This window comes from Stylophora pistillata, chromosome 6 (genome assembly GCF_964205215.1).
Source record: "Stylophora pistillata chromosome 6, jaStyPist1.2, whole genome shotgun sequence".
Taxonomy (NCBI): domain Eukaryota; kingdom Metazoa; phylum Cnidaria; class Anthozoa; order Scleractinia; family Pocilloporidae; genus Stylophora; species Stylophora pistillata.
This window is the reverse complement of record NC_142524.1, coordinates 10,200,513-10,225,137: the sequence shown is the minus strand read 5'-3', so window position 1 is coordinate 10,225,137 and position 24,625 is coordinate 10,200,513. Positions and strand designations below refer to the sequence as shown.

General features: G+C 38.5%; 2 protein-coding genes and 2 long non-coding RNA genes across 9 annotated transcripts in view; 3 read left to right on the top strand and 1 right to left on the bottom strand.

Moving 5' to 3' along the window:
• Nucleotides 1–24,625, bottom strand: part of LOC148728179 (uncharacterized) — a 175,608-nt gene that overhangs the window by 6,619 nt on the left and 144,364 nt on the right. Inside the window, exon 1 of one of the 2 annotated variants that reach the window (XR_015989024.1) lies at nucleotides 103–1,948. The exons of the other annotated variant lie outside the window; for it this stretch is intronic. This is a non-coding gene — a long non-coding RNA (uncharacterized LOC148728179). Of the gene's footprint in view, nucleotides 1–102; nucleotides 1,949–24,625 lie in introns of those variants that run through there. 2 annotated transcript variants of the gene reach the window in all.
• Nucleotides 3,136–7,656, top strand: LOC148728196 (uncharacterized). The gene is made up of 3 exons (XR_015989040.1): nucleotides 3,136–3,195; nucleotides 5,465–5,603; nucleotides 7,327–7,656. It is a non-coding gene; the product is annotated as an uncharacterized LOC148728196 (long non-coding RNA).
• On the top strand, nucleotides 9,776–14,613 carry LOC111341924 (uncharacterized). Its single transcript, XM_088725871.1, has one exon. It carries the CDS (start codon nucleotides 10,211–10,213, stop codon nucleotides 13,751–13,753), a length of 3,543 nt encoding a protein of 1,180 aa, XP_088581997.1. The 5' UTR covers nucleotides 9,776–10,210; the 3' UTR covers nucleotides 13,754–14,613.
• LOC111341502 (sec1 family domain-containing protein 1-like) overlaps nucleotides 21,141–24,625 on the top strand; it is a 97,452-nt gene continuing 93,967 nt past the window's right edge. For 3 of the 5 annotated variants that reach the window (XM_088725885.1, XM_088725889.1, XM_088725888.1), the window contains exons 1-7: nucleotides 21,141–21,427; nucleotides 22,055–22,145; nucleotides 22,750–22,872; nucleotides 23,291–23,378; nucleotides 23,668–23,758; nucleotides 23,950–24,004; nucleotides 24,467–24,549. In XM_088725885.1, the coding sequence (XP_088582011.1) occupies nucleotides 21,216–21,427; nucleotides 22,055–22,145; nucleotides 22,750–22,872; nucleotides 23,291–23,378; nucleotides 23,668–23,758; nucleotides 23,950–24,004; nucleotides 24,467–24,549 (743 nt within the window). In that variant the 5' untranslated portion in view covers nucleotides 21,141–21,215. Of the gene's footprint in view, nucleotides 21,428–22,054; nucleotides 22,146–22,749; nucleotides 22,873–23,290; nucleotides 23,379–23,667; nucleotides 23,759–23,949; nucleotides 24,005–24,466; nucleotides 24,578–24,625 lie in introns of all 5 variants that reach the window. The other 2 variants (XM_088725887.1, XM_088725886.1) reach the window with 1 other exon arrangement.

Here is a 24,625-nt window from a genome sequence, read left to right as displayed (position 1 = left end):
TTGAGGAAATATCGCCAGAATAACACGGAAGGACGCAAACAAAAACTACGCGCTCTCAGTAAAAACCTCAAGTACGTTATACGATGTAAACACCACCAATACCTGGCTAAAATTGAAATGTCATTCAAGGACAATCCTAAGATCTTTTGGAGCTATCATAAAGCTTTTCTCGGCGGCCGATCAGGCGCGAACTCACGGTAATCTCTTACAATAGTGTAGCTGCCAAAAAACCAGAACAGAAAGCGGAGCTTCTCAACAACTACTTTTGCTCCGTATTTCTCTCGGCTACGCCTAGTGTAAACATCACGCCATTTAACTCACTAACCCATGTGGAAATTTCTCATATAGAGGTGTCGGTTGATGAAATCTGAGAATGCTTGAGTAATTTAGACACCTCAAAAGCATGCGGCCCCGATAGCATCCCGGCGCGCCTTTTGAAAGAATGCATGCTTTGCATGCTTTTCAAGTTTTCTTTGAGTCGGAGTAAGCTTCCCTATGAGTGGAAAACTGCGGATATTACACCTCTTCACAAGAAAGACTCAAAAGAACCCGCCGAAAACTACCGGTTCATATCACTCCTTACTATTACCAGGTAGGTCTTGGAACGTTGTGTGGGCACCCGTTTCTACGATTATGTGAAACACTTAATCAACCCGATTTACAACACGGGTTTATGAAGAACCGCTCGTGTGTCACCCAGCTCCTGTCGGCGTTGCATGCCATTGGCGAAGGTCTGGACAAGAACAGGCAGTCAGACTTAATGTATCTGGATTTCGCCAAAGCGTTCGACTCCGTAGATCGCTTGATCCTCCTGGCCAAGTTGAAGGCGTACGGTGTTTCAGGACCACTGTTTGCATGGTTCACGGACTACTTAACTGGTCGCGCCCAAAGGGTGCTTGAGGAAGGTGCTGCATCAAAGTGGGCGCCGGTTACTTCCGGCGTCCCACAAAGGAGTCTGTTAGGGCCGCTACTGTTCACAATCTGTATTAATGATCTACCGGATGAAGTCGTAGGCGGGGTCAGGGCAGCGTTGTACGCTGACGACACCAAGCTGTACAAAAGCGTCACCTCTATTTGTGATTGCCAGTCTCTGCAAACTACTCTAGGCAACCTAAACAACTGATTAAAGCGTAATTGCATTAAATTTAACACCTCTAAATGTAAATCACTTACTGTCACCCGTAAAAAATCCCCCCTGGTTCACGAGTACACCCTGGACAGTGCTCAACTTGAGCGCGTCTCCACCGAAAAAGATCTGGGTGTTCACATCACAAGTTCCCTCTCTTGGAAACCCCACAACCACGCTAGTACTGCGAAAGCCAACAAGCTCCTTGAGCTTTTAAAGCGAACATGCCCCCTAATAATTTGAATATATCAACAAAGTTGAAATGGTAAATTGGCCACCGTTACGATTATAAAAGCTGACGTTTCGAGCGTTAGCCCTTCGTCGGAGCGAATAGGGGAATTGTGGGTTGTGTGTGCTTTTAAAGGCAGAAAAAGGAGCCACGTGATTGGTGGGAGAGGTCTCTTACAAGGACAGATTAATCAAAGCTTGACCTGCTGCCTTTATCCTTTGACAGAGAACTGAAAGACTTGTCAATTTTTTACAAATGTCTATACAACTATATTGACTCTAATACTTTTAATGTACACTTTTGTTGACTTTATCTCCTACTGTAAGATTACTGAATGATTTGAAAGTACTGTTATCAAGTAAGACTTTTCTACCAGCTTATAAGATACTTGATCAATGAATAAAGACAGAATATAGTAAGCAATTGAAGAGTGTCTGTCTCCACTAAATGAATACACAACAGAAATATTATGTTATACAACTTTACGAACATGTTGAGAATGTTTTCAGGCTTAATCGCTAAAACAAATAACAACGTTCAGCCTTAGCCCCAAAATTATACGATCTTCCTTAAAAAAAGATAATGGAGACTTCAAACAATTTCCTTCCTGCAAGCGCTTGTTGGAAGAAAAACATTGCATGCAGTCCAAATGTAACAGAAAAAGTGTACCCCAAAATCGGTAAAAAATATCCTGCACAGCAGATTGCTAAAAAAAAAATTGTTGATCACCAGAAATCACCCACACCCTCCCCCCCTGAAAAGTTGAATGGCCGGCCCCTAAACTGGCCTGATCACCAATGTCTCTTTGCGTTTCGTGTCAACAGGACAATAAACATTCAATCGATAACTTGACCCGTGACGGAGGTGATCATTTGTATTTTCTTCCGCCAACTATCAGTCTGGCGCCAAATCTATCAATCTATCTAACAATATAAAACAGAGCACTTATGGTGGTACTTTTTCGGGATGGTTTTATTTTCTCGCGCAATAAAATCTATTGTTTAAGTAGATTTTTTTAAGTGGCCTCATTGCAAAAAATCGCCCCCTTTTACAATCACAAGCATGAAAGTTTCGTTTTGAAGGAGAAAGGCGGCAAATAGACATATGATCCTTATTCAACAGTGTTTACGGTTACTGCGGTATTTCTTTTTGTTGACATTTCTGATACACCCATCTCACATCCACTTGATAATGAAATACGAAGCGCTTTCTGAACTTCCATTTTAACTGTTCGGTTTGGTCTTTACTTAAATTTCGAACCGGCGAAGTCGTTTTCATAGGTTAAACCAGAAAATATTGAAGCGAAGCGCCCTTCACTGGCATACTTTTCTTTTATCACACTTATGACCGCTCACAGAATCGGAGGATATTTGTCCGAGTCATAAGGGTCTGAATTTCAAGGTCATAAGCATCTCAATATTTCTCCTGAAGCTCTTTTTTTTCGTCCTGCCAAGCATCAATCTGGTGCCAGATCTATTTGATATTACACCTGATCACGTGCAGTCCAAAGGGTTTGCCGCCGCATGCTTCTCAAGTGTCACGGAATTTTCGGCAACACCAAGTGAAGTGTGCTTGAGAGCTACAACAAAATAACACCACAAAAATTCTAAATAGTTCGTTTTCTTCTTTTTAGCAATCTAAGCAAATGAAAGACAAAGCAAACCACTTTTCCGGGCTCATTCCCGAGCAGGAATTTAACGATTCAAAGATCAGCCTAATATAGAAATTCTTGCCATATTATCTTGTCATCAAACCTTAAATCTTTCTTTCTTTGATAAGTCTGGCGTCAAAAGACGAAATCTTTGACCTGCATCACACCCTGGTGTCTTAGCGTCTAAAAGTAAGATATACAAATCTATTTCGAAGTAATTGCCACAGAAAAATGTTGAAAACTAGTGGCTTAGAATTTAACAGGCTTCAAGCGGGAAAATAACCTGCATTAACACTCGATGCCTGACAGCTGAAGTTTAAGTCTACAGTACTCTAAATACCCTGGGCGCCAGATGGTTTATTTTTTTTAGCAGTGAAACCACTAACATTGTCGACAAAGATCGCGGCTTTGCCGCTTACTGTCAGTCGTTTCGCTGCTAAAAATAAAAAACCCTTTGGCACCCAGGGAACACTTTTCACGGCTTCTGCGGTGAACTTTAAAGAGAAAGGAGAAGTGTAATATGGTTTGGAAATGAACACAGGGATGCGGGTGGAGAAAAAGAGGTCAAGTCTATTTTCTGAAACACCACAAATCTGTATCCGTTTTAATTATATGTCTGTTATATGTTATTTATGCAAACAGGTAAACGATATTATTCATAAGCCAAGACCTTTTTGACAGTTCATGAGAGTGAAAGGAAAGTTCTCTATTTTTGTGGCATGCGTGCAAACAAATAAAACTATTATGGTGAAAGCAATTATGCAAAGATAGTCAGCATACACACTCTTAAACTTATGAGTATCTTCCCGTTCCAGGTTATTTTTTTGCGCCAAGAGGAACTCAAGATATTACTTTTTGGGGGAAGAAATCGCTTACAGCAATTTAAAAGCTCGAGCAAGAGTATTATTAGTGTACTGCATTGTTTACAAATGAACTTATTTCTGACGTGCCGTGGCATACATGAACACAAGTTTCGGAAGAAGAAAAGCGTACTGCCCCTAATTAGGCTCCTAGTTTGTGACCAGCAAAGCTTTGTCTCATAATTTTTTCTGGGTGATGCCAGTTGTTATCGACCAGTGAATTAAATATGTCGGTCTCTTTTAACATAAGGAGCGCAATAGCCTGTTTGATTGGCTACCTGGGCCGTGGGCTCATCTTGCCGGCTTGGGATCACCCGCTTTTATCGCGCGCAAGGAAAAGAATGGAGTCCTAAAAAAAAGTGAAGAACAAAGAGCACATTAAACGATTCTTTGGTTTATTGAGCTACAAACTTCGAAATGAACAAATCATTCTTATTACATCGAAGTATTTCTTGCTAGAGGATGAACCTGTTACTGACCAAGCCTGTTCGATCGAATTTAGCCTGAGTATCAGGCGTTTCTGGGAGCGTTTCTGGGGGAAAGGTAAGAGAGAAGCGAGAAAGGGAGAGAGCGAAAGAAAGAAACTTACTTTCTCTTCTCCCCCTCCCCTAGCCCCTTAGGAAGGCCTGACACTCAGGAGGGATCGAATTGTTGGATATTGGCATCGCTCTTTTTTCCGTTTTTATGCGCCTCGACAATAACTCGTCTCGGTCCATTTAAACTTTAAAACGGTACTCGCGTGACGGATTTAGCCGAAAACATATGAGAGAGACTCCTAAATCCATATGCGTAATAACAATGGAATTATGATAATCACAAATCTTCAGTCGATGAAGGACGTGATAGAGCAGTTCTATTCAGTCACTGATACCTAACATGGTGAGATGAGGACATTGATCGAAACAGGAAATTATTTTCACGATGTAAGTCAATTGGTTTGATTTGCAAGAGTTTTGCTTCGCTAAGCCACGTTGGGATCAACTAAGAAAACTCACCCCACACTCAAAACTAATCACATGCAAAACCTTAGCCAATCGTTACTTGAATCAGCCAAGGGTTCCAATCTTCTTTCCAAACAATTACCACCCAGATAATATGTCCACGCCTTAGCATGTAGAAAGAATCTATGGTCTTTTTGAATGTTAAAAAAATTCTGAAAAGCCAATCAAATGAAAGTTCTCTCATTCTGTAATAATTATACCCAAGTTCATATTAGCTGTTCATTAAGGCTCAGAAAACTGATCAGCATTTCATCGAAGAGAATAAGAATATCGACAGTTTCAATGGAAAAAGTCTTGGAGGTGTTACAGCCCCCCACTACAGGCATCGAAAATATGTATTTCTTTCAATTTCTTATGGCATTTCCAAACGCAAGTCCCCCCACTTTTCTATCTGCACCACAATAACATTGTGACATTTTAGCATTGATATTTTATAGGATCATAATATTTTAGTTCACAATTGTAACATTTCTTTGGTTTTCAAGGCTATTTGTACTAGCCACATGCAGTCTTAGACTGCGTATTTTTTGGCAATGACGCACCTCAGTGGTGCAGTCCTAGCGTGTTTAACAAGTCGTTTTATGGTTCTTTTTTTAGACTTGTTCGAAATAAGAAACGAAGCCTAGACAATCCTCACAGAAAAATTTTGAATGGAGAGTTACTCAGCAAGTTTCTGCAACTTGGCACTATGGAAAAACTTAAAGTTACGAAGAAAATTGGCACCACGCCAGCCCAGGTACGTCGAGGGTGTCCGGTCTTTTCGTCCAAGTCTTTTCGTCCAAAAGTATTTTCACCTAAGTCTGTTCGTTTACTTGTGAAGTCTTTTCTCGAGGCAAATAAATAACTTTTAGAAGGCTAGATAAGGCTATAGAAAGAACTTGTTGCGAGCCGCCGCCATTTTCGTACCGATACCTTTAGTCACCAATCTTCGTTTACGAATTCAACGTCATGAATTTTACGATAAATACACAGAGAATGATTGAAGTTGTAACGCAATATACTTTACTAAATAGTGGCAAAAGTAAAGACTTGCTTGCCGTTTAATTGTTTCACGCGAAAGAAATGGGAATATAAAGCTTGTTGTTAAGTGTCTATTGATTGTGAAAGGGCAACTCAACGAAGTGTAACATCACTACGTGAATGGCTCGCAACAAGTTCTTTCTATAGCCTTATCTACCCTTCTAAAAGTTATTTATTCGCTTCGAGAAAATACTTAACAAGTAAATGAACAGACTTAGTGAAAATACTTTTGGGCGAAAAGACTTTTGGACGAAAAGACCGTAATTTACGTTGAGCATCACCTATAAAGTCGAGAGTGAAACGAAGATATCGCACATACGCGAGGTTTGACGAAAAACAAGCAAAAAAAAAGACTGTTTCAGTTAAAAAGTCGTCACAAAAGTCAAGCCTTGAGGACGTTAACAAATAAAAGGTTGGTTTGTTCATTGTGGCCATCTTGTTGTTCCGCTCATCGTATTTTTCCCTCGCGTTTTACTGCGTATTATTACACAATTCGGGCAGTCAGAGGGCCAATAACTAAAATCAACCAATCAAAATGCTCTATTGCCGGTCAATATTCTCTCAGTATTGGACCGGGCACTGTCCCGAATGGTCCCGAATGATACCGCACTTGTGTCCCTTTGAACTTCAGTCGTATATTAAATCTCTTAGTAACCAAACTTGCTCGGAACCGTACTGGAAGAATATCGGCCCTCGGTCTTTTTTGTACGAACCTCGCTGCGCTCGGTCCGTACTGTCAAGACCTCGGGCCGATATTCTCCTAGTACGGCCCTCGCACTTCGTTAATAAGATATATATACTACCGCGTAGTTAGCGCGTTCTATAGCCCTACTGTGGTTAAATAGTGAAATAGTGTAGTGATGCCAGATACTTTAAATTTGTTTCTGGGGCGTATGTGGAAATTACCTCATGGAAAATGTGCGCGGACATCATCATCCTTGCAGAATAGCCTTAGTGTTGTTCGAGGCTGGCTACGGCACTAAGCTTCAAAGCGAAGACGGCTTAAACTCACTGACATTTTTAGTGCGAACGGAGTTTATGGACTGGCTTACGTAATCAATCACCTCAACCACTGGAATCTAATATCTGTGGTTTTTGGAGTAGTAACTTTTTCCTTGATTTAAAATAAAGTCTTCAAATAAGTAATAAAAACCAAATGTTTCTCTGTGTGTGCAACAGCAGTGGGATGACGTTTCCTCCGGTTCGTTCATACATTGCTGGTGAAATGTCTTCGTTCGCGTTGATGATTAGATGAACGATTTTTTTTTTTTTACTGTGAAATTTTATCGTTCTTACTCCTATCGGTTACTTGTGTACTCAGTAGGGAATAATTCTCCGTACCTTTGAAATAGAATGGTCACTTGACGCGTTCATAAAAATCGCACATGAGCACAAAGATTTGACGGTCTCAGTGTAACAGCTCCTTTTGTAACTTGCAGATTCTTGATGACTTGATGGATGTTGAAAGATCGTGTTCACATTTCTGAGGGCAACCGCTGACAGGTGCTGAAATGCTTCTGAAAGATCATGGTTGCATCAAGAACGTAACTGCGTAACTGTTCCTGTACGGACAAGTGTACCGGATGACATAGAGTTACTACATTTTATTTTTTTTATCGTTTAGACCTCGAAGAAGTTAGAGAACTTTACTTATCAGGGAGTGACAGAATTAATAATGAACCACTGTCATCTAGATTGCCATCCTCTTACACTTCTCTTACGAGTCCTCCGTGTGTTAAATGTCGAAATAAATTAAATATATTTTTTAAGTTTCCAGAGCCGCCACCTAAATAGAATGCTGCACTAGTTTTGTCGCTGATGCGAATTATTATCTGAGAAACCACCCATGGTGTCTCTTGGCTTGATTATGAGTTATTTGTTTCAAATGGTTCTGCTAGCAACATTTCGCAAAAACTTATTGATATTGGTTTCAAATTCTGTGACGAGCACTTGTAATTTGTTTAATCGAAGCATTCCCGTCAAGTAACCACTTTTCACTGATTTGATCAGGACGTTGATGACTCGCCAGTTTCGGCTTCACAACAGTTAACGTGCCTCATTGTCATTAAATCGCTCGCAAAGTCTCTTTGAACTGTCAATAAAGGCGTCAGTGACCGGTGGAGTGGAAACACAACCTTTATTCCGAGCATAATTTATGACTCGAATATGGTTAGCCAACGTCATACGAGTTTACAACTAAGTCTCTAGAACCCACTGCAAGACTATATGTTGAATCACGAATATAGCAAGAGCGTTCTGGTACAAACCCCAAGGGGCCTGTTAGAGAGTTATCCATCATTTATCACTGTCATTATCTCAAGGGATGACCTAGCTGTGAGTCAATCAGACTTAATTTCCTTGAGGCAGATTAAGCAGTCCAAGATTTGGGCTACTGAAAGAAGTCCATTAAAACCTGGAGGTTTTTTTTCGATCTCGCTTCATAGGAAAAAATGATCTAGTTGGTTTTTCCACAAAAATTGTCAGAGTTTTAAGGCAGAAAGACTGCATCAAAGCTGCACAAATATGTTTTTAGCGAGTTGACCAATTGGTTGCGCGCGATAGAACATTTTTGTGGCATGCTTACAAATAGAAAAAACCATCATAATGAAAGGAATATCCAAAAATAGCCAGCGTACACAAACTTGGACTCAGGAGTATTTACCAGTTTCAGGTTATGTTTTAGGCCAAAAGGAAACCGAGGTATTATTTTTTGGGGAGAGAAATCGCTAACAGTAATTTGAAAGAATAATAGGGCTAAGTTTCAAAAGAAACTGTGGTGTTGCGTCGGTGTGGGTAACAAGATAATTTGTTTTTATCGGCTCAGTTGAAATTGTTAATTGGCCACCGTAAAGAGTATAAGAGCTGACGTTTCGAGCGTTAGCCCTTCGTCAGAGCGAATGACGAACACAAGAAGAAGCAAAAGAGCCTTTTCGACCGGCTACCCGAGGCGCGGCTGGATATGGATGGGCCCATCTTGCCCGCATGGAATCGCCCGCCTTGATCCTACACAAGGGAAAGGTTGCGTAGAGCAGAATTACAAAGTTCATCATTTTTTAGTGATGACACCGATGGCGTCGCAGAAAAACGAAGAACAAATAAAACATGAAACAACTCTCATGGGTTTATTGCGCTACAAACTTTCGGCTCTCGAAATAAAATTTAATAAAAGTCATCCTTGATTCTTATCATACCTTACATTTTTTCCATGTAATAAATTCTTTATTGACGAGGCCTGTTCGGTCAAGATAGCCAGATAATATTAGCTTCTTTCTTGTTTGCGTTTAACTCGGCCAATATCCAATTATCATGACCTGACGGTTAGTCGTTAACGCATGGGTATTTTGCGTTGTGAGCGTAACGCAGAAGTCAACTGACTCCAAGGCTCAGTCCCTAGTCCCTACTTTTCGAAGACCTCATTCCAAGAGCTCCCCGCGGCGCGTTATCATCATTTTTTTCCAATTGTTTTTTTTTTACTCGCATAATGGACTTCGGCGAAAAGGAGAGACTGCTTTTAGTTCTAGTCAGTCACTGACACCTAACCTGATCGTGATGAGATAAGGGCATTGATCAAAACAGGGTAGTGTAATTTACATTAGGTTTACTTACACCGTGTTTACACTCAGGCGTTTACCAAGGTAAACATTAACTGACTAAACCTTGGTACATTTGTACAGTGTTTATACTGGCTCAAATAAGTAAGGTAAATCTGTCATTAATCACAATGTAATCAAATTGGCCGCAAATTTTAAATCCAGGCATAAAATGCTCGAGTTTATAAGAGAAGCTGTGGCTCTTGTAGTCCTTGCGTTTTATTTTCTTGTTCTTGATCAGCAAACCCAGGAACTTTAGAATATCAAGACGTACGTTTTTTGCCATAACTTCTTCGTAGACCGAAATCAAACATGAAAACCTGGTCTCGAACACGTGATCGAATGAGACTGGCGCAATCCCTACACCGCAGGATGTGAAATTCTATGCGACCGCAAGCGGATGTATCTGTCATCCAAACCTTGGTTACCGACCATAACCATGCCTGCCCGCAGGGTAAACCGAACTTTTACCTTAGTTAACTTTCTATTCTCTTGAGCGGTGTTTACCAGGGTATCAGTTGGCGTTTACACACGAGAAATATTTACCTAGGTAAGTTAACTCCAATACCTCGGTAGCACGCTCAAGTCTAAACACGGCCTTAACTGAGCCGCTTTGAGATTGGCTATGGAAACTCACGCTACTCGAATCAGCCAAGGGTTGCAATTTCCTTTCTAAACAATTACCCCTCAGAGAGAATGTCCACACCTTAGTAGCTCACAAATCAGTAATAGCATGTACAAAGAATCCATTGTCTCTTTGACAGTTAAAAGTTTCCGAAAAGCCAATCAAATGAAAGTTCTATCATTCTGTAATAAATATACCAAGGTCGTACCGGCTGTTCATTCGAGCTCAAAAACTGATCAGCATTCCTACGAAGAGAATAAGAAAACAGTTTCAATGGAAAAGGTCTTGGAATTTTTAGCGCCAAAGACTTTCGGAAAACTCCATTATGTGGCAGTGGTTTTTTGGGTACTTATCGGTGGAGCCTTGCTCATCGTATTCCTTGAAATGGAAAACAGCGAGTCTAGCTTGGATTTCCGCTGCGGCGGAGAGAAGAGCAAAGATATCGACCTCGTTCGGGGAAGATGTTTTGACGAATACGAAAAGCAACACAACAAATTCGGTTTTCCTATTTATGGTTTTGTACTCATTAATTTCGTCGTTATTCTAGTTGTTTGTGTTAGTTACTCCCAATTAGTGAGACATACAGTCAATCAACTGCCTCGAAGAAACCGGCAGAACGCTGATCCAGAGAGACAGCCGCTCGTCCAAGAAAACCCATCTCCAACTGGATACAGGCTATACATCGCTTATTGTTTTCAATTATCCACGAGAATTCTTTTAAGAGTTCTTTTTATCATCCTACAAACCCAACTGCTTTATCCTCTCAAATTTTCTTCTAATTTTAACTGTTATTTGACCGATGGAACCAATCAGCCATGGAATTCATTCGACGCCACACCAAACTCTACTCTACACGAATGTCGCAATCAACGAGCAGCAAAGAAAAGATTCTGGATGGACGCTCTCCTTTGGGTGAATATAATTTTTGTCGCTGGTATTGTGATTGAAACAATCTACATTTTGTCACGGGCATGCATAGAAAGGGATTTTATGGAAAATGCAAAGTTTCGAAGAACTCATCTAAATCCTCCCCAGGATGAGTCGCCACAATCAGTCGGAAGGAACGGACAAGAGTTTGAACTGTTCATTGCAGAAACAAAGAAAATAATCCTAAAACATACACGTCAACTGTTTGAACTCCAACCACTTTATTCAGGTAATCCAGGCGAAGGAACAGCAGTTAAATACTTAACTCTGGATCAGATTTACACAAATCTCGTGGTTATTCCCAACAGAGATACGTATAACTTTACTGGAAACCGGGAGAAGCAACTGAAAGTTTATTCAAGGTCGCGCAAGGACACTTCAAACCCAAAAAGCCCGGAAGACCTCCTAAATAAAGAAAGTAAGAAAGTTTTAATCGTCGGTCGACCCGGAATCGGTAAGACTTTCTATTGTACCAAACTTCTCAGAGACTGGGCATCTGGTGCCATAATCCATTTTAATGCTGCTTTCTTCGTCAAATTCAGAAGTTTCAATTCGGCCGACGACCTAAGCCTCAGAGAACTTCTGATTCAGTCAGAATATCACCCCACAAATCACCTGGATGACGAGGTCTGGAATCGCCTCCTAAAGAACCCTGAACGTGTACTCATACTTTTTGATGGATTTGATGAATTCAAACATAACGGAAACATGGCCACGCTGCCCCCTCATCCCAAAAGCATTGAAGAGAAGAAGCCACTTCAAACCCTTTATCAGTGGCTTGTGACCGGGGAACTTCTTGAAAATGCTTCAGTGTTAACCACTACAAGACCTACGGCTGTGTCAAGTATCAAGCACCTTCCCTTTGACAAAACCTTCGAGGTTTTGGGCTTCTCTTTGGAACAAATTGAAGAATATGTCTACAAATTTGCTGGAGATGACAAGGAAGCAGGCGAAACATTATGGCGACACATCAGCAGCAACGTGAATTTGCTTTCGCTCTGCTATGTCCCGGTAAACAGCTTCATCATGTGCTCAAGTCTGTTAAAAATACTGCAGTTCGACGATTCCGCTCGCGTTATCCTCCCTTCCAAATTAACAAGCATTTACAAGATTGCAGTGAAAGTGTTTTATTATAAACACACGAGAGAAGTCCCCGAGAAATATTTGACTGGCGAACAATTTAATTCAGATGATTTGCCCGATGAAGTGCTGGACAATTTCAAGAAACTGGAAAGAGTGGCGTTTGATGGAATCAAAGAAGGAAAGCTAATCCTTGGAGGAAAGGAAGTACAGGGAATTGAAGACAGCGCTTTATTTCATCGCTTGCCCGACCGACCGCTTAAAGACGAACCGCTTCAATGCGAGAAACAATTCTGTTTCATTCACCTCACAATGCAGGAGTTTTTTGCCGCAAAGTATTTGATAAACAACATGAGTGAAACGGAATTCAGGAACTTTGTTTCCGAAAACATTAAAGACGGCAAGTGGCAGCTTGTGTTTCAATTCCTGGCAGGATTAATGAATGATAAAGAAAACCTACCGAGTGATATATTTACTGACCTTCTTCCCGTGAAAACTGAAGAGAAACAAAGCGCACTCTACAACGAAGACTGGACAGAGAATGAAGAGAAAACGAAAGTGACCTGGTGGCCGACTGACGACGAACAAGAATTAGCAGTAACATTGTTAAAATGCATAAACGAAACCAGTAAAATGACCACAGTAGTGCAGAGTAAACTACAACAAAGTAACTTTAATTGTGTAAATTTTATTGATTGTCACCTCACAGCTGTTGATTGTTCTTCGTTAGTAAATGTAATGGAGAATGTGCGAGGAATTTCACATATAGATTTGAGGAACAATAACACGGGGCCATTAGGAGGCTTTGAGATTTGTAAATTGTTAAAATGTAGGAATTCTCAACTGAGCTGGTTAAACCTCTCATGGAATCAATTGAAAGCTGAAGGAGCAAAGTATTTAGCTGACGCCATCACAAGTAACAACTGTCAGCTACGCACGTTAAACCTCACAAGCAATAACATCACAGACACAGGAACACAGCACTTGGCTAATGCCATTACAAACAACAACTGTCAGCTACACACGTTAAACCTCACAAGCAATAACATCACAGACACAGGAGCACAGCACTTGGCTAATGCCATTACAAACAACAACTGTCAGCTACACACGTTAAACTTCTCAAGCAATAACATCACAGACACAGGAGCACAGCACTTGGCTAATGCCATTACAATCAACAACTGTCAGCTACACACGTTAAACCTCATATACAATAACATCACAGACACAGGAGCACAGCACTTGGCTAATGCCATTACAAACAACAACTGTCAGCTACACACGTTAACCCTCAGAGGCAATAACATCACAGACACAGGAGCACAGCACTTTGCTAATGCCATTACAAACAACAACTGTCAGCTACGCACGTTAAACCTCACAGGCAATAGCATCACAGACACAGGAGCACAGCACTTGGCTAATGCCATTACAAACAACAACTGTCAGCTACGCACGTTAAACCTCATAGGCAATAACATCACAGACACAGGAGCACAGCACTTGGCTAATGCCATTACAAACAACAACTGTCAGCTACGCAGGTTAGACCTCTCAGTCAATAACATCACAGAAGCAGGTAAACAACAAGCATTAAATTTAGCGAGCAATAGTCAGTCTAAGTGTGAGCTCTATTTTTAAGCCTCAGCAATTCCAATTGTAAATTGTTAAAAAAAATTACGTCAGCCACTTACTATTCAAATAACTGTGAGGTAACCAGCTCAGTGACAAATTACGGCCCAACGACTCAAAGCATAAATGGAAGCAAACTATGTAAGCTGAGAAACGATAGCACCAGCAAGAACAGGATCGAAATGAAAAAAAATAGAGCAATGGACATCTTTATATACAGCAAAGGATGTCAATCTTGTTTTTTTTGAGAAATGAACCAATAACATTAAAGTAAAAACACAAAGCTTACGGCAGAGAGAACAGACAAGTCTCGGACCTTTCATGATTGGCTAGTTTCGATCCTAAATTCATTGCATGCTCGTGTATGTTTTGATCACTTCTGTTTGTTGCGAGGAGTACTTTTCTGTCTAAGTTATTAAAGTTCTTTTGAAAATTATAAGCGGATCAGATGAGTTAATACGGTAGAGATTACATTGTACAATACCAAGGTTTTCTTTTCACCTTTTTTTTTTTTTGATTGAAGCGAACCGGTTGAAGTTGTTTCACTCGTGTTGCAAAAACTAAGAAAAATATATAACGAGATTGTAAATCAGTATCTCGCATTGAAAGACAAAAGGCTTTTTTTGTAGGGTAGTGGTAGTAGTAATTGCAACAGTTTTTTGGAGTTTTCTACTTTTGTTGTAAATATTGTCATTTTTTTACGCATTTATACCGTGTCACTTGTATGATATAATCAAATAACAATTAGCTTTACTGCAAAATCAGAAGATGATGCATCAGACTTTATCAGAGCTAAAGTTTAACCTGCCAGTGCTTGTAACTAAAACCAGTCCCACATTTATCATTGTTGAATAAATATTGTAAAGTGAGTTAAACTTTGTGTTGTGAAATATTTAGCCCCGATATTTAGACACAGCTTGGAAGCTATGGGAGATGGGTATGGCCTTTTCAAAATCAATCAAATTTATCAATTTACCAGTGAGAGAAACTGTCTCAAGGTGAGGGTATGAAGCCCCTCTTAAAAAAAACATTTCTCTATTTTAACTCAAAAATCCCTTCAGTAGGTTCCTGGCCACTTTAAGAAAACCTATTTACATTTTTTAAAGCAAGGTTTATGAGACCAATCGACTTCAGCACACACAAATTAAATAACAGAAAAATCAGAGAAAAGAGATGAGTTCCCAAGACAAAAAGATGGGAAGTGGAGGCAGCAGGGCCTCACAAAGATTTCCACTTATTGTGGCTTTGGAAAAACATAATCCTCGAGATTTCTTCTAATTTTGTTAAACACCTTTATTCCGTCTTCATGATTTTTACAGGACTTTAGTATTTAAATGTAACTTTCCAAATTTTTGAAAGAATACTAAACTCTCTATACAATTTGACTGAAGGAAGTGATTGCAATTTCTGTGTTCAAACATCTTTATCCTAATAATCTTTCAATCTGATCCAAAAGAATGTTATAGCATAGAATCAGGTGTGTTCTTTGAAGCTGGACATTATAGATTAATTTAGCTTCATTTTCTCCTCAGAATATTAACCCTTTCACTCCCACAAATCATCGATGGCTAATTTCTCCTTGCAATACAATATTCTGAAAATCAGAAAGGTGACAAGAAGGAAGTGGATCAGCTATGGTACATTTGTTTTTGATTAGTTGTTAGATGCTTCTTGTTCAAGAAAAGCATCATCGTGAAAGTCAGGATACAAAAAGCAAAACACGTCAAATCCATTGTTTACAAAAGTAGGCCAACATGAATCTAAAAGCTGTGGCAAGGTTAAAGTGGTTAAATTTATATTGAATTTTACTAAAGTGTAAATTTTGATCTCATTTCAGTATTATCCCTCCCTGTATGGTGTTTACTCTCCTAGGACTGCTTTATATGTTTATCGGCTCAAAAGGATAAAACACAAACTCTATTCATCCATTTACTGCTGTACATATCTCTTTACAAAACAGTCAACATAGTTAAAGACAAAATTATCAAAGAGAAGAGGCATGGAGATTTTTTTAATTTGTTTTTTAAGCATAAATAAGATGTTTCTTCAGAACAGATTGCCTATGTTTTCATGGCTATCAATGCATCAATAGGGATAAAAATGTGTTAAGAGGTATGAAGACATTTCTTTACCAACCTCTTTCACAAGAATGCCTGCATCTTCTAATTACTACATATACAACAAGAATTTTCCATTTACTTCAGTAAAACTTCATTTACCAGAATATTGTTTTTCTGAATTATTTACATTATCAACCATTAGCAAATAAATTTTGTTTCTTGAATCTGATATTTATAAAATCCACTGAGTGTTGCAAACCAGTTTTCTTTTTTAAACAAAACTGTAGGATCATCCAAAGAAAAAATAAGTTATATTTTTCATTTTCAGTAAGATTTATTATTAAAAGCTACAGCTGTAAGTATTCAAAATATTTTCCACTAAATACAAAAAATTCTCTCTTGGGGAAACAAGCAGAGTGTTAACATAGGAGGTAAGCAGTTTCTTGGTTAATTTTCTTCTTAGCTGCAAGCTCATGGATTTTGAATCAAATCTGTTTTTTGACTGAGACTGATCATTTGTTAAAAATAGTCCACTCATAAAAAGGAGAAACCTCTATTCTGAGCAGGACTAATGCCATGTGTTAGGTGGTAACAGTAAGGTATCAAGCCATCACCATTCATTGTATACCACTCTATATTAACCCTTAAAACCCTAAAGTGACTATGCTGAATCATTCATTAAAATCATGGGAATAAAGGAAACAATTGCCAACCTAGGAAACTTTGATTTTAAAACAAGTTCTCATTGTCATTCTCAAGGAAATGCATGGAAAAGAGAATGGAAAATATGGATATCGATGTTAGGTTGCAAAGGGTTAACCTTTCTCTGAATACAAATGAACACCTGTTATTCTATCAATAGACTCAAGCTGTTGTGATATGAACTTCAGTGTATCCACTCCATTAAGCAGTTGCCTAAAACCAAACAAATTAGCAGACATAAATGATTCACTGAAAGATAAAGTACACACTGCTCTACACTACAAGTTTATAGAGATAGACTGTTCTTTCTCGGAACAGAAATGTCAGCACTTTATGTATGGTTTTAAATATGCTAACAGAGTTAAATATTGCAGTTGTTTTAAACAAATATGAAAAGGAACAACTTGGTAAAATTTCACGTAAGTATGAATTTTTAAACAACAATAATCCCTCTTTAAACATGAGGATATTTTTATTTACTAGTTCAAATGTAAAGTTTGATGAATACAGAATGTGTTTAAATCAAAGTATTTTAACTCCTGCCACCAACATTACAAAACTGAATACAACTAGATGAACAAGAAAAACATAATTTGATAAAGAAAATGATGATTATTAACTCACAAATATAATTAATTAATACTGAGAAGGGTGTTATGGAATAAATTTATGACAAAAGGATTCATTACCAAGACCTGTTCAAAAACAAAGGGCCCTCACATCAAGATTGAAAACAAGTAATCTTTTTCCACAATTATACAAGCTTGATGATACAAAATAAGCACACATCTTACATCAAGATTGAAAGCAAGTAATGTCTTGTCACTAGTAGACAAGCTTCATTGTACAAGATAAGCACACACCTTACTGCTTGCTTGGCATCTTTTGCTGCTATGTTCATTTGATCAGGAGCAGCTTCCTATTTATCTTTGACAGCTGTCACTGTCTAATGATTGGCATCTAGCAGCTGGTTATGTGTTGCTATGGGAACAGACTCTGTCTGACAAAGGATAACAGAAAAGTTATTGTAAACTTTATGTAAAGGTAAATCAAACATAGTATGACCCTTAGAGATTGTGTTCGATATCTGACTGCTGACCATGCAGACATTGGCTCTTTTCCGTGCATTCTTACATTTTTTAATATTATATTCAAGGTAACATACTGTTTTGGGTAATTAGCAATGATATTGGGTAACAGAAGGTTGCAAATGTTAAAAAATGACAGAGAAAACTTCTCAAGATTCCAAATCAATAATTGAAAGGGCTTATCCCTTTATTTTAAGTACAATTTGGAATAACCAAGCACAAGAAGGTGTTCCAAAGACCAAAAGAATATTTCATGAGCCTAAAAGACATATAATTACTAGTGCTCTTGTGATAGCTTAGTTTTATGACTGCATTTCCTCAAATAAGTGCTTAGCATTTATTTAAAAGTTTTACCTGACAGGTGATGTGTTTAATGGAGAAGGGCGCTTAATTAAAGGGGGAGCTTATTATTCTCCTGTACTGATTCAGCTGTAGTTGAAACTTAAATAGCTATAAATAAGTGGAAATAGAAACAGGTTTTCATTGCATCCCTAAAAAAGTGAAAAGAGGAGGAAGAGGGCTTATTTTAGGGGGGAGGGGTGGTGGTTATTTGACATTATGGTCTAGGGGGTGGGCATTTATTCAGATGAGGACACTTTGTAGTTCATGGGCACTCATTCAAGGAAATGCTAAGTGAAAAAATACCATGAAAAAATATCATGAAAAAATCTCATGAAAAAATCTCACGAATAAATATATCATGAAAAAAATTAATACCAGGGAAAAATATGTGATAGCAGTTAATAATTATGTATAAACAATGTGAATTGCCATCACTAGCTAGTGTAAAGCACCAAAGTTAAGAAATCTTTAACCATACCTTTAATACATTCACTTCTTCTTTCCATTTTGCAACTGTAGCTTCAGCTCTGAGTGTTTTTTGTCATAAAATAAAAATAGATAACGAGATTCAGTGAATTTTGAACTCAAACATGTTCATTAGGACTCCCTTGTTTAATATTGTTAAATGATAAGTGTATTATTCCTTGTCATTAATTAACAGAAACTTTTTTATGCTGTCTTTTTAACAATTATTAATTGGCAATTGTATTTTTTTTTATCTTGAAGGTTGATATTAGGGTTTATCCACTTTATATAATTATCAATATGACTTTTACCTATCTTCAGAATAGTAGGTGACTAAGTTAACAGATTTGCATCAAATGCCTTGGAAGCCTAGATGCTGTAATAGACTTGTTTCAAATCAATATCACTGCTATCAAAATATTCATAGCCTACACTCCTTTAAAAAACTATTCACTGTGACAAAATCTGAATCACCAAAGCACCCAAACCACCCCTGGATCCACTCCAGACCATTTGCACACTATTTTCTAATCGTACTACAGAAAGATAAGTGTCCTGCTTGGGGTCAGAAATGCTCCGGATGTGGTAGCGAAAACCACTTCAGGAGTGTCTGCAAGAAATCCAAATCACGCGAAGTTCACAGGATCTCTGAAATGGCAGAGGAACCCTCATCAGAAGAAAGCCACATCGCATTTCTCGCTGAAGTTGCTCTAGATTCTCAGAAAACTGATGTCCATGCTGTCCAGTTTGCCAAAGAAATTTATGCTGAGATGTTAATTGATAAGAAAAAGGTAACTTTTAGATTGGCTGTGGTGCATGAATCAACATCATCCCGGTGAAACACGCAGAAGGTCACGAAATCAATTCGACCATGAAAACATTGCAAACCCATTTGTAGGGCATTGAATCACCATTGAATCACCATGTGCAATCCCAAAACATGAAAGAAGTACTCTGTGGGGTTTGTTGTCGTCGAGAATGATCTAACACCCTTTATTGGAGCAAGAGCCGCACAACGAATGGAACTTATAACTGTTAATGATGAAAACTTTATTCTGACCACACCCCCTGCCCCGAAGAAATGAACTGCAGGTTAAGCAGATAACTGCTGAGGAGCTGATAAAGCGATATTCAGATGTATTTGACCGACCATTGGGAAAATTACCTAGAGAAGTCCACTTAGAAGTTGACAACAGCATTAAACCTGTCACCACTTCAACCCAAAGAGTTCCTACAGCACTCAAAGATGACCTGAGAGAAGAGCTAAATCGATCTGTTGAGAAACAAGTCCTAGCACTGGTAGAAGAGCCAACACCATGGGTGAACAGCTTAGCAGTCACTAATAAGAAGTCGGGGGCCCCAAGAGTATGCATTGATCCCCCACCACTGAACGAGGCGTGGAAAAGAGAAACCTATCAGATACCAATACTGGATGAAATTCTCCCAGAATTATCTCATGGAAAAGTATTCTCCACAGTTGACCTGCATTCAGGTTATAGGCACTGCGTTCTAGACCAAGAGTCCAGCCTGCTCACTATGTTCTCAACACCGTTTGGAAGATATCATTGGCACTGACTGCCCTTCCGTTTGTCAGTCTCCTCAGCAATTTTCCAGAAAAGAGTTAACCAAGCTCTAGAAGGCTTGAGTGGAGTGCTCGCTATTGCAGACAACATCTAAGTGTACGGCATTGGGAACAATGAACAAGAAGCCACTACCAACCACAACAGAAATCTTGAAAACCTACTACAAAAATGCAGTGAGCGTAGCATTGCACTCAACAGGGACAAATTGAAGTTGAAACGAAAAGAAGTTCCCTTCATGGGACAAGTACTCACTCCACATGGTGTTAAAATAGATCCAGGAAAAGCAAAAGCTGTGACCAACTACTCTTCAGGAGTCACACCATAGCTTCATTAATTTTATAGATAACATGAAGGGGCACATCTAGAGAGGACATTAGGACCTCAATACACTAACTGAAGAATCATGTAATCATTGTATTACAATCAAGAGTCACATGACTTCTGAAATAAACGAGCTATTGATACCATATTGTAACAGCCCACACTCCTTTATCATAACTATTCATTCTCACGCAATCTGAATCATCAAAAGAAGAAGGAAGAAAATCAAGATAAAACCAACAGTATTTTCTGAACTACAACAATTGATAACTATTGATAAGTCTCACATAACTTCCACCATGGTCAATTCGAAATTTCCTCCACCCTCAGGGGCGAATCTAAGGTTAAGTCAAGGGGGGCCCGGAGAAGTGTCCGAGGGCATGCTCCCCTGAGAGATTTAAAAATTAGGTCTTCGGAAACACGATTTCTAGCATTTTGAGCGAAAATTTGGCAAGAGTTCCATATAACCCCACACATTAATTATACATAGAGTGTCGCAAAGAAACTTTACATTTAGTCATTATGAAATGAATGCATAATTAATGAATGGGGTCATATGGAAGTCTTTCCGAAAATTTAGGGCGGGTTCGACCGATGCACCCCTGGATCTGCTCCGGACCATTTCCAGAATATTTCCTAAAGCGGCAGTTTCATCTGCCTCTCTTTTCTCAATCTTTGTAAGCTTTTTTCGCAATCTTTATTGATTCTGGTAAAGATAATAAACAGTACAAATGCGAATTTCACACTCGGTTAAGTATAGATACATCATTGCACACTTGTGTAAAAAATTATTAATTTACCTGTGTACATCTTTATTTTAAGATAAAGATCTCACCAGATTGAGTAAGTAACGGTAACTTTGCCACCATCTATCCGTCATCTTGATTTTGTGAACCAGTTCCAACGTTGGATGGCTTCCCTTTTTGGCTCATTTTCTAAGATATTGGGTTTGCAAAAGGCACACAAAGCTGAACCATATAGCTTTAACAAACACACTTTATGCGTGTGGCTACAACCTTCCTCAACAATACTGGGGAGAGTAAACACGAGGCATTCACGCTGCGCATGCGTTCAATTAAAGAAAATCCAAAATGGCGGCCGGCATACGAGCGAGACAGATAGGTAATACAGAGTCTCATTTGGTTCTTTTTGTCGTTGACAGATCATTAAGCTGAACATATTACTAACTAGCTGCGATATCTATAATCTCACTTTTGACGTTTGACTTATCTAAAAGGTTTGTAATATTAATTCTTCTGATGGCTTTCTTGAAGACTTGAAGACTATTTTTTCTTTGAATATTTTGACTTATTTTCCCCCCCATAAATAAGGGCCTAGATATTTAACACTATGTTTCCCATACTTCACCGTCCTGAATCTAGGAATGGGGAATTCTTCACATCTTAGATTATAGTGTTTATCTTGCTTAGAGAAAATTTCACAAATGGGCTCAAGTGCCAAGGAGTTTTGGACCTTATACATTAGTATCAAAATGTCTTGAAGACGCCTAAATTGTAAATTGGCCACTGTAGCGAGTTAAAAAGCTGACATTTCGAGCATTAGCCCTTCGTCAGAGGGAATGATAAGTTTGAGTAATCTCATTTCCTCGTTGCTGGATGATGAGCAGATATTCTAGGGAGGGGTTTTATGGTAATCACTTCTGGGAGTTAAAGGGTTAAGTTCTGACCAACTTTATGTACCACTACCCTGCTCAGTTTGATATTTCAAGTTCTTTATTTCTATTTATAGTCTTCTACATTCTGACAGAGATGCTATCCCAGAAGTTCCTGCTATTTATTTTGTTTTCCCTAGTGAGGAAAATGTGAAGAGAATATGCCAGGTTTTAAACATTTTTAGTATTTAAATAAAGTATGTCTTTCTACAGTTTTTCATATTTTTTTCATGACTTAAGGTGAATAAAGAATAAAGCTGTAGGTGATTTTTAAGATAATTGTAGATTCTCCTTGACTTTCCTGAGTAAATATGAGGAAAATGAGAAGGTAGTAAAAGTAAATTCTGCTCACAAACCAAGTGGCCCATCAGGCCGGCCCTAAACTCTTGTTTCCATAGCATGAAGTGACTAGGAGTATTTCTACTCCCACCCTGGATGGGATGCTAGTCCATCACATGGTTATCCCCCAGCATTAAATTTGCCAGTACCCATTTAAACACCTGAGTGAAGAGAGGCACTGTCAGGGTAAAGTCTCTTGCCGAAGAACACAACGCAATGTCCCTGGCCAGGGCTTGAACCAGGATCACTAGATGTGGAGTTAAGCGTACTTATCCAGAAGGCGCTGTGCCTCGTGCTGAGGAGTTTCTTAAAGCTTTTTTTCACACAATTCTCCAATATAATCTATATGAATGTGGTTATTTATTCCTACTCCTGATTACTGTGGTGTTAGTATCCCTCACAGGTCATTCTGTTAATTTTGTCACTTTTTAAGGATTGCAGAAACCAACTTTTTGAGTCTTATTACTTGAATTTCATTTCTGCGATATCAAGACATCGTTTAGAAGATCTTGTCACGGCAGCTCTACAGTCAAATAGTGTCACTCAAATCACTAAGGTACATGGAGCTGCAATTTGAAGTTTGTTGAATTGCTTCTTAGGTTCTAGAAATGCTCAGTATTGTCATTTTTTAGTCAGACATACACAAGCTTAAAAGTTGGCAGAGGTTTTGCAAACCTGCCCTGAATTACATGTTTCAGGGCGCTTGAGCAGTTTCCATCAGGGAGAAACAGAAAGAGTGATTAAAATAACTAGGATAGTGTAATCTGAAGCCAAATATTTAGGTCATGGAAAATAGAAAGGAGATGTGCAAAAGGTTTTCAAAAGTTATTGATTTTTGTGAGTTTGAAAGGGAACAACCTCAATTAGATTAGTATTTGTCTATTACTTCTTAATGGAGAGAATAAGTACAGATATCAGATTACTGTTAAATTCTGAAATCTGGTTTACATTTTGGTTTTATTTTTCTTCGATAGATGTTTGATCAGTACTTAAATTTTATTTCTTTGGAAGATGAAATGTTTACAGTGAGAAATCAAGACAGAGATTCAATATCATACTATGGTAAGAACATTCTAGTTGAAAGTCTGCCAGAAGTGGTGTCTAAGAACTTACAACCTGTTTATAGAAAGGTGGTGGAAAGGTACAGATAATTATCAGAATTTTTCTTTTCCCTTTGATATCTAAGAGTGACCAGCATCTGACTTCTCCTACATTAAGGTCAAAAGAACAATTGAAATGATCATGAACTGGAGAATCTTTTGATTGTTTCACAAATTCTCTTTCTCAGCACCTTAGCAAATGTATGGAGACGAGTATGGAGAACATTCATACTGATGTCTTTATTTTCCAGCACTTAACAGACCAGATGCCAAAGATACAGACATTGAAATGCTAAGAGATGTTTTAGTGGACAGTCTCTTTAGTGTACTGGTGTCTTTAGGTAAGTTGATTTTCATGAAGAGAAGAAAGTGTTCATACTTTAAAACTTCCGTGATCTCTATTGAGTTTCAAATTGAAATGTTATGGAATATGCTTATCACATTTTTCTGTGGGAAAGGCGTAAATTAAAGTTTGTGCAGTTGTCTTTATCCAGGAAAGGACAATATACATTTAGTTTCTTTATTTCTTCCGGGACTGTCCCAATAATAAGACGTACAAAGGGCAATGCTGCTGAAATGGTAGTAGAGGTAATCAGTAGCTTGTGTTCATTTTTCTTTTCATTTGCCTTCTCAAACAAAACAAATAGTTTTGGAAATGCTTGAATTTTCACTCCTCTCCCAAAAAGGTACTCCTCCAAGTGGCCATAATTTCAACCAAGCATCCCCACTCCACCCCCTCCTTCTTGAATTAGTGCTTTCTCTTGTTCCCCTGTTTTAAGGAGGTGCACTGGGATTTTGAGTAGTGGTCTTGTTTAGTCATTCTCATTTGCCCTTGCAAATTAATACTGTTCTCATCCAGTTTTTCATTCAGTTTGGAAAGTTCATGACAAGTGCCAATTGTACTGCTTTTAATTAAAACTGAAGGGCCTGATTATTTAACCAAAGTTTAGCTTTTGTTTGACAAAACTGCATCCTATGTTATTTTCAAAGTAAAATAAAGGCTTTAGTTACTTGTGGGACTTATTTTACAATGTTATGACTCTTTTATAGGGACTGGATGAAAAGTTGAGAGAAAACCTGAGAGATTCTAGAAACAGTCTGTTTACAACAGATATTCCATCTGGCCAGTTCAGGTTTGTGAAGATGTGCACAGCATCAATGGTATGTTTTTAAAAGTTATGAAACCTTTGGCCATAGGCCTTGCAACAA